Here is a 10,000-nt window from a genome sequence, read left to right on the forward strand (position 1 = left end):
AGGGAGAAAGGAGAGAATCTGGGTTGTGAAGGGTCACTGACACGACAAAGAGCAAGGGCAGAGAAAGAAAGATAATAAGAGGAGAAAGGAAATAAAGAGGGGAAAAAGACGGAAGGAGGGACACCGAGAGAGGGAGGAGGAAATGGTAAAAGGAAGGATGAAACGTTCAAGGGGGAGACTGAAGAGGATGGAGGATTAAAAAAAGGAAAAAATGAAGGAGGATGCGTCAGGGTCTTGAGGACATTCAACGGTCACCCGCCAGTCCGAAAGGCTCTGAGTGCCAAGTGGGGCGCGGAGGGGGAGGGAGGGGAGGGCAGAGAATGCTGGAGGTGACGTTAAAAAAACGGACAAGGAAGAGGAGGGGGAAGAAGGAGAAGGAAGAGGGGCAAGGAGAAGAAGGGGGAATAAAGAAGAAGAATAGGAAAATGAAGAAAAGGAGGAAGAAGAGAAAGAGGAAGGCAAAGAGAAGGCCGAAAAGAAAGAGGAGAGGGGGGAGGGGGGGGACCACGGCGGAGAGGCGGTTGATGATAGTGAAGGTTGAGGAGGGTGAAGGGTGACGCAAGGGTACTGGTGGCTGTCGCAGGCGGATGTCGCTAATAATGCTTGGTTTTCGCGGTCGTGTGGGCTGCATTGTGACAGCGTGTGCTTGATGACACGGTGCATGACGACCAGTGCATGACGCGTGTGCTTGGTGTTGTGGAGGGGACGACGTGAGGGGCAGTCAAGGCTGACCCTGACTGGGAGCACAACCATGATCAGTTAGAGGAACTGACCGAGGGGGACCGTCTTCTGTGGCCTCGAGGCTGTCCGAGGACGAGCGTGTCTTCGTGTGTGTGTGCACATGGGCGTCTAGTATAAGTACTCATGTAGGTGCGCATGTATGCCTAAAGTGTGTGCGCGTGCGTGCATAACCTCCAATTCCTGCAAATGATCGTCTTTCACACAGATAGGAGGTCCGAGGTAGCTCTCGCCTGCCCATCTCGCTGCCGTCACACAGCTGGGGTCCCCAGCACGGCAGCTGGTCTCCAACCCCAGCTGGCCAAGGAACAAAGTCATGTGAAGTACTTGAATTCAAGAAACTATCATACTTTTGTATGTACACATGCAGAGAATACTCATACAACTACAGTATTCACATTTGGTGTCTAGCAAGGCACGTATACTAGGACACTACTTGTGCGATCTACGTTGGTTTCATATTTTAATATAATGTACAAAAACGTTCGTGTTAGTCTTTTACAACTGTTATCTCTGTCCGCAACAGTTGCTACTATGTTTAACAGCCTCCGCAACAGGTGTAACAATAGTTATGAACCTAACAGTTGTTACCTATGAAGCCGTTACATTCTTGCCCTTTCTTTCGTTCTAACAGGTGTTACGATCCATAACAGCTGCTACTCTTCCTGACAGGTGACAGTTGAAGGTTTGATTGCACCTGGCTTGCTCCGCCTCGGGCACCTCCAGGCGACCTCAGCGCCACCTGTCCCTCCGACGGGCGTCTTGGCGGACCTTGTCGATCAGGGTTCTGAGGGTGGCCATGGCGTCGTCCAAGCCCTCGCCCGTGAGCGCGCACACGGGCGCCACCGCCCACACCACGCCGTGCGCCTCGCCCAGACCCAGACTCATAGCCACCTCTTGGGCTGTGCGGGCGTGAATCTGGTCCTGCGGGAGAGAGAAGGGAGATAAAATTAGTCGCTGAAGATGGCAAAGAAAACAAGATGAGAAAGGCCTTACTCTTAAATCATCCTAGTTCATGACCTCACAATAAGGGCATCAGACGCTCAAAGGCGCCCCCCGGCCTCTCCAAATTTCTCACATGAAAGGACCTCGACAAAAAGTTCCGCCAGCGTCGCGCCGATCGTCAAGGAAGCGAAGGCCCAACAAAGGCCGGCGCTGCAAGATAATCCCTCGCCACCCCCCCCCACCGCCCACGCCCACGCCTCCCCCGCCAGATCGCACGTAACAGCACGACAATGGCCCAATGACTGGAACCCGAAGGACTCCTCTCCGGCCGCGGGGGAGGAACGCCACGAGGGAGGACGCGACCCGGACGCCCTCGCGCTGGCCCTCCTTCAAAGGCATTCCTCCTCTATCCTTATGGGGCTCATTATCCCATTCACTTCTACCGTCGCGGAGGATGGATCTCTCGCGCGCTAACCCCTCACGCGCCCTTGTCTGCCTCGATCTCATCGCGAACTCACTGTAAATTATTCATTACCCATGAGATGAATGAATATCTACCCTCCCCCCCTTTTAATGCTACTTCTCAGCCATGCAAACACGCATTGCTCTCGAGGGGGGCGGGCCAGGCATTCCACAGCGCACGTCCATCAAGATCGAGACGAGAGATAAAGACCGAGAATGTTTGGATCCATTTTAGTCTCCCTCCACTTGAGACGCCGTCGCCCCGACCCTATCTTGCCGGGCGATAATGGACCTTGTGCAACTGCAATGGATCTGCCATCTAGGGCCATCCTCGTCCCGGCTAAATGGAAGGAATCATTTTACCGCCAAGAGCTTCATTTTTTTTATATCTCTCATCACCTCATCGGAGACTCGCTTCTTTTCTTCTATTTCTTTCTCTTTCCCTCATCGCCTCATTGGAGTCTCTCCTTTCTTTCCTTCTATTTCTTTCTCTTTCCCTCGTTCTCATTTCTTTCTATTTCTCTTTCTCTATTTCCCACTCTCCCTACCTTTCTATCCGTTTCCAGCTCTTTCGCTTTCTCTATTCAACTAACCTTTTTTTCTATTCCTATCTTTATCTCTTTCTCTCACTCTGCCCACTTAACCTATCTATCTCATTCCACCCTTTCTCGCTCTCTCATTATCAGTCAATCACTTCAGGCTGCGGTCGATTGAAACAAAGACACCTTAAAGGTCAGACGTCAACTACACATCACAGGAATGTCACACCTACGCCCTGCGATCAGCACGAGTTCAAATCACTGCCACAGTCTTCCTTCCCCTCCCTCTCCCCCGCCTCCTTCCCCTGCCCTACCTTCTCCCTCTCCATCTGCTCCTGTTGCTAACACATCCCTATCTCATCCACCCCTTACCGTCCCCCTCTCCCTCCTTCCTTCCTCCCCCTCTCCCTCCTTCCCTCTCTCTCCCTTTCCCCTCCCCTCTCCCTCCTCCTCCCTTTCCCCTCCCCCTCTCCCTCCTTCCTCCTTTCCTCCCCCTCTCCCTCCTTCCTCCTTTCCTCCTCCTTCCTTTTCCCTCTCCCTCCTTCCTTCCCCCTCCCCCTCTCTTTCCCCCTCTCCCTCCTTCCTTCCTCTCCTCCCCATCCCCTCACTTAACCCCACAGTCACCCCCATCCCCCCTATCCCCCCTCCCCTCCCCATCCTATAGTCACCCCCATCCCCCCTATCTCCCTTCCCGTCACCCTTGTCATGCTCGAGGAACAAGGCGCTGACAAGCATCCTCCTACGCGGTTCCCACACATCGTCACCTTTGTGTCTCCTCCCTCATACCCATCCTCATACCTCATCCCTAATACCCTCCTTCTTCCCCTCATACCCTCACCCTAACCAGCACTGCATGAAGAAAAAAAACTCGGCACGGTTCAAAGTCCAATCGCAGGAACACCCTTCACCCTGAGTGTAGTGTGTCGAGGGTGTGTGTTCTCTCTATGGCGTGGGTGTCGCCTGGTGTTCCTTCCTCGCAGACCTAGCGTGACTAGTGTGAATGAATTGGGTCTGCGCGGTTCGTTATTACGCTGCGAAAGGAAAATTGTGCGTGAAATGTATGTTGTCCGTGTGGTATTTGGCGTGTATGAGCTTGTTCATACGGTTCGCATACCAGAGTCGTCGACACGCACGGACGCACGCACTCGCTACCTCCCACGCCGGCAAAGACAAGCCGTGTGCATCTCGCTTGCTTGTTTCTGTAAGCCCCTTTGCCATAACAAACCGCCAGGACCTTTCCGACGAACTAAAAGAACCGTTTTAGAGCGTCGGGGAATTTAAAAGGGAGCCGCAAATGCAGTCATTACAGACCGTTTTGCACGCAACTCCCTTCTCCCCCTTCCTCCCTCTCCCCTTCCCCCCTTCCTCCCTCTCCCCCTCCCCCTCCTTTGACGAGATGCAGCATCCCTGTGATCATGAAGACTGCCGGTCTTTGTGAGGAGATGAATCACTCCCTCCCTCGAGCGCGACGCCGCACGACCCGGCACTAACACGACAGGCAGGTTCCCTCCGTCGCTTCCTTCCTCCTCCCACGTTGTACGCCCGCGCCCTACGCCCTCCCGACTCTCACGCCCACTTCCCACGCCAACTTCCCGCACACACACACCCGCCCACCCCTGTTCACGCCCACCGCCCGCCCGCCCGCCCGCCGCCCGTCACCAGCCGAGGCCGCCATCCCTACATCCTGTAATAACCTCTGTCCTGAAAGCACTCGCATTATCCTACGCTGTCGCCATAGTATCCGGCGCGGGTGCAGGCGGACCCGTCCCGCAGCCACCTTGGGCGCCTCCGCCTCGTCTTGCCGGCTACCCGATATGCCGATTTAATGCCAGCGATGCACGGCGGGGATTCGGTTGCGCTCCCGCTTCTTCCTCTTCCTCTTCTCCTCCCCCTATTCTTCTTCTTCTTCTTCTCCTCCTTCTTCTTCCTCTCATCCTTTTCCTTTTTCTCCTTCTCCTCCTCCTCCCTCGTCTTCCTCTTTCCCTTCTTTTTCTCTTCCTCCTCCTCCTCCTCCTTCTTTCCCTTCTCCTCCTCCTCCTTCCTCGTCTACCCCTTTCCCTTCTCCTCCTCCCCCTCCTCCATCCCCACCTCGTTTTCCCACTGCCCTCCTTTTTTTTAAACTCCTTCACGTTACACTAACTCCCGACTTACACCTTTCACGCCCTCGCTAACCTCCTTCCACGCCCATGCATACCTTAGCCTCGTGCGCGGTCTCTCGGCCCTTCACTTGACTCCTTAATACCAATCCCCGCGTTTATTCGCCGTTGCCCTTTGCACGCCTTTCGCTTTGTTGTTCCCTTCTTTCTCCCTTCGCTTATCTTTCTTTCTTCGTTTTTTTATCTTTCTTTTTTTTGTCTGTCTGTGTGTCTGTATTCAGCGTTTATTCGCCACTGCCTTTTGCATGCTTTTCGCTTTGTTGTTCCCTTCTTTCTCCCTTCGCTTATCTTTCTTTCTTCGTTTTTTTGCTCTTTCTTTTTTTGTCTGTCTGTGTGTTTGTGTGTTTGTACTCATGTCTGTATGCCTATGTCTGTCTGTGTGTCTGTGTGCCTGTCTGTCTGTCTGTGTCTGTTCTCGTGACTGTCTGTTTGTCTGTACTCATGTATGTCTATGTATGTGTCTGTTTCTGTCTGCCAGTCTCTGTCTGTCTGTCTTTTTCACGCAGCCCTTCCTCCTCACATCCTTCCTCATCTGTACACACATCCTTACTCTAATCCTTGTCCATCCCCTTGAGCTGAAGGACAACTCCTACGCTTCCTCCCTCTCTTCCAATCTTTTTTTTCTCTGTCTCTCTCTTACTCTATCTCTCTCTCTCTCTCTTCATCCCTCTCTTCCAATCTTTTTTTTCTCTGTCTCTCTCTTTCTCTATGTCTCTCTCTCTCTCTCTTCATCTCTCTCTTCCAATCTTATCTCTCTCTCTCTCTCTCTCTCCCTCTCTCTGCCTCTTTCCCTCTCTCATTTTATCTGCCTCTTTCCCTCTCTCATTCTCTCTGCCTCTTTCCCTCTCTCATTCTCTCTGGATCTCCCTCCCTCCCTCCCTCCCTCTCTCTCTCTCTCTCTCTCTCCCTGTCCTTCATTTTCCTCTTCCTCTGGCTTGGACACCCTCCCCCTCCCCCTCCCCCAGCAGGACCAGCGGGAGTTCACACGGCCTCATCCTCCCCCGCAGGAACTCGTCTTCCTCACCTCCTCTTCCTCCCCGCCCCCCCCTCTCCCCCTCTACCCCTCTCTCTCTTTATCTATCTCTATCGCCCTCTCTCTCTCTTTCTCTTTCTTGCTCTATCTCTATCTCTTTCTCGTTCTATCTCTCCCTCCCTCTCTCTCTCTCCTTTCTCTCCCTCCCTCTTTCTCTCTCTCCCTCTCCCCCTTCTCTCCCTCCCTCCCCTCTCGCTTCTCTCCTGCCCCTCCCCCTCCTCCACTTCCTCTCCTCCTACGGGCACTCCAGCCTCTGTTATAGCCCCCCCACACACACCGACCGCCATGGTGGGACTACACGGAGGGCTACAGTAGCTCCTTCCTACCTGCAGCAGCCCCTCGACTTGAAAAAGGATACGTCAGTCATTTTAAATTTAATAACTTGAAACATTATTCTAAAGTCGGGGTCTGATTCGAGTGCGAGTCGGGATGTGACTTGTTACATTGGGGCCACTATTTTTTTTTGTCTGATTACTGTTTACTCTATTTTCTTCTTATTATTGTCTCTCTTCGGTTATTTGTCTTTGTGTCCTTCTCGCTTTTTACCTTTTGCATATATTCATTTTTCTTCTTCAGTATATATATTTGTCTTCTTTTTTGTATTTTTTCTACTTTCTGTCTCTTTCTCTCTCTCTCTCTCTCTCTCTCTCTCTCTCTCTCTCTCTCTCTCTCTCTCTCTCTCTCTCTCTCTCTCTCTCTCTCTCTCTCTCTCTCCCCTCTCCCCATCTCCTCTCCCTCTCCCTCTCCCTCTCCCTCTCCCTCTCCCTCTCCCTCTCCCTCTCCCTCTCCCTCTCCCTCTCCTTCTCCCTCTCTATTTCCCTCTCTTTCTTACCTGGAAGTTCGCCAGCACCAGAAGAGGCGGGGAAGGCATGCCGAGCTGTACTGACGACGCCCGCGACTTCTGTCAAGGGAGAAACAGCTGGTTATAATATGGACTTGATGTGCTCGATAACAATCTATCAATTCCTCCATCTATCTATCTATCTGTTTATCTATCTATCTATCTATCTATATAACTATCAGTCTATGCATCTATCTATCTTTCTATATATCTATGTATTTATCTATCTCAATCTATTTATCTATCTATCTATTCATCTCTCACTCAATCTATTTATCTACTATTTATCAATGTTTCTACCATTCAATCCTTCTATCTATCTTTCTATCTACTTATCAATCTATCTATTTACTTATCAATATTTCTATCTACTTATCAATCTATCTATTTACTTATCAATCTTTCTATCTACTTATCAATCTTTCTATGGATCAATCCTTCTATCTATCTATACGCACATGTACGTCCCCAAATTCCGCTCACGCCCATCGCAATGATTGCAAACTCGGCGGCCTAATTCCTTACGCAACCGCCCCCCCCTTTCCCAGCCGCTACCCCTCCTCCAGACGACCACCTTGGACCCCCGACGACCGCCCAGGACCCCCGACGACCGCCCAAGACCCCCGACGACCGCCCAGGATCCCCGACGACCACCTGCCCGCCCGCCCGCCCGCCCCTCCGCACCGCCCTCAGCAGACGAAAGAAAGGAGACCATCTGTCCCTCGAGACTCACCTTAAGGACTCTCGCCAACTCGACCCTCGCCTCCTCCATCATGTCACCCATGGAAGCCGAATCCACCACGAAGACGATCCCGTCGGTGGCGCGGGTGTAGGACGACCACAGCGGCCGGAGTCGCTCGCCGCCGCCCACGTCCCAGCACGACCACCGGTAACCGCCGCCCCAGACCTGGTGGGGGAAGGGGGGAGAGGGGCGTGAGTGGGGGAGGAAGGGTAATTTTTTTATATAAAGGAGGGAAGAGAAACGGAGGAAGAGAGGTAGGAAGGTAGATAGACGGATACATAGATAGATAGAGAAATAAATAAATAGATTGATAGATAGATCGGCAGATAGACTAATAGAAAGAGAGAGAGAGAGAGAGAGAGAGAGAGAGAGAGAGAGAGAAGAGGAAGAGAGAGAGAGAGAGAGAGAGGGAGAGAGAGAGAGAGAGAGAGAGAGAGAGAGAGAGAGAGAGAGAGAGAGAGAGAGAGAGAGAGAGAGAGAGAGAGAGAGAGAGAGAGAGAGAGAGAGAGAAAAGAGAAAGCGAGAGAACAGAACAGCACACAAACAAAGACATACATATTATCCAACATATTTCACACAACAGCGAGTCCAGCCGCGTCTTCTCTCCCAAGCCTCCGACGGCCAACTTACTTTCTCGTGGTTGAAGCCTATGGTAGGTGTGGTGGCCACGTAGCAACGGTACTTGAGGCGCGTGAGCACTGTGGTCTTGCCTGAGCCGTCGAGACCCACGAGGACGATGTGCTTCCTACGCTTCACCACGCCCTCCACAGCACGAGCCACTCCTGCCCTTTTTCTCGACCAGGAATCCATCACCCCGGAGTGTGTTGGAGGGTGTGATGGAGTGGGGTTGAGGTTTATCTTTTTTTTTGTTTTTTATTTGTTTTTTATGTCTCTTTTCTTTTTTTTAATGTGTGACGAGGGGCGCTGACCGTCAGCTTCGAGGAGGGACGGCTGACAGTCTCGTTTCGGTGAGTGACCCTTTCAAGGGCTTCTCGAAGTCGGTTTTCAGAATCGGTTGAATTCGTGAGGCACGTCCGTGTTCACCTTCCAGCTTCCCTCCTGAAAAATAAAAATATTTTTTTCTTTATTAACGTGAATTACTTTTATTTGGTAACATAACAGAAACAAAAACAAAAATGCGTTAACTCTATCTATTCATCTATCTTCATCTCTCCATCGATCAATCCATATATCTATCTTTCTAAAGGTACATATATATCCCTAACGCCACTCATTTAGAGAACACATTTCGTACACAATCTTAGAAACCAAAAAGGGACACTCCACGTCATAAGAACAACGCACAGACAAAACAACCAATCTGGCAAGAGAAGACAATCCATTCATAACCCGGGAATCGTCTCAAGGCTTTCCCCTCGGCCGACGGAGGAAATAAATCGTACAAGACAGACATCCCGACAGGTTCCCTTCGTCAGGCGTGCGTTCCCGACCGCAACAGGAACACGCGAGGAGTAGACGGCGTTATTTCCCACAATTCCATCTCAAGTGTGACGAGATGAGGCAACATCTGTCTACTCCGTCTACCGTTCTGTCGGGAAATGAGCCTCGGTGGCGGGTAGGAGTGGATGTGTGCTGTTAGGCTACTTATGATAATGACTATGATTTGAGTCTATCATTATAGGCGTATGGGTTTAAAGTGTAATTCTCTAGGTACTGGTTATTGGATATTGGTGTAAGTATATTACTACTAATTCTCTTATGTAGGTTTTACGTCTGTTACTACAGATTGTATGTGAACACGTCATTCTCGTAAAAAAGTTTGCATATATCTCTAAAAATTCTCCGTCGTAAGTTCATGTCTTTTACCACTAATTCTCAGACACAGGTGCAAATTTGTAGCAACTAATTCCCAGCTGCAACCGTCCGTATATTCCATTTCTCAAATACAAGAATATGTAAACGTTTATATTCATAATTTCCTGTTGGTATGCAACGCCTTATGCAATACGGGAATGTAAAAAAAAAAAAAAAAAAAAAAAAAACGCGCATATTTCTGAAATGTTAATCACAAATTATAAACGTCTGAAGTTCTCAGGAGCATGATTACAAATTAAAAAGTCTGAAATGCTTACGTCAGCCCTTGAATTGACATCCGAAATATCTGAAGTTCTTAACTGCATGTAAACTCTTATTAAAAATTATAAAACATAACGGCCTAAAATTTTCAGGTGTACGTAAACGGAATATTTAAAGTTTCTTAATTCACAAATCATAAACTTCTCAGGTGTATGTAAACCCTCAAATTACAAATCATGAAGTTTCTCGGGTGTATATTAACCTTAAAGTTACAAATCAGAAGCCTTAGAAGTTTCTCATGTGTATGTAAACCTCCATATTACAAATCATAAACCTCTGACGTTTCTCATGTGTATGTAAACCTCTATATTACAAATCCTAAACCTCCGAAGTTTCTCGGGTGTATGTAAAACCCTCAAATTACAAATTATAAAACGTACGAATTTCTCGGGACCGGACTGACAAGCTCTGGGAAATCGAGTGTTAATCAAGCCGAGTGCAAGAAAG

The 10,000-nt window shown here is 49.9% G+C and overlaps 1 protein-coding gene across 1 annotated transcript in view; it reads right to left on the reverse strand.

Annotated features, from left to right (window-relative positions):
* Positions 1–10,000, reverse strand: part of LOC113824319 (ADP-ribosylation factor-like protein 4C) — an 18,194-nt gene that overhangs the window by 948 nt on the left and 7,246 nt on the right. The window contains exons 2-5 of the mRNA XM_027377062.2: positions 8,087–8,515; positions 7,448–7,621; positions 6,706–6,774; positions 1–1,662 (exon numbers count right to left, since the gene is read on the reverse strand). The exon at positions 1–1,662 is cut by the window's left edge and continues 948 nt beyond it. Coding sequence (XP_027232863.2) covers positions 1,471–1,662; positions 6,706–6,774; positions 7,448–7,621; positions 8,087–8,266 — 615 coding nt within the window. The 5' untranslated portion in view covers positions 8,267–8,515 and the 3' untranslated portion in view covers positions 1–1,470. The remainder of the gene's footprint in view (positions 1,663–6,705; positions 6,775–7,447; positions 7,622–8,086; positions 8,516–10,000) is intronic.

The sequence above is a fragment of the Penaeus vannamei genome, chromosome 4 (genome assembly GCF_042767895.1).
Source record: "Penaeus vannamei isolate JL-2024 chromosome 4, ASM4276789v1, whole genome shotgun sequence".
In the NCBI taxonomy this organism is placed as follows: Eukaryota; Metazoa; Arthropoda; class Malacostraca; order Decapoda; family Penaeidae; genus Penaeus; species Penaeus vannamei.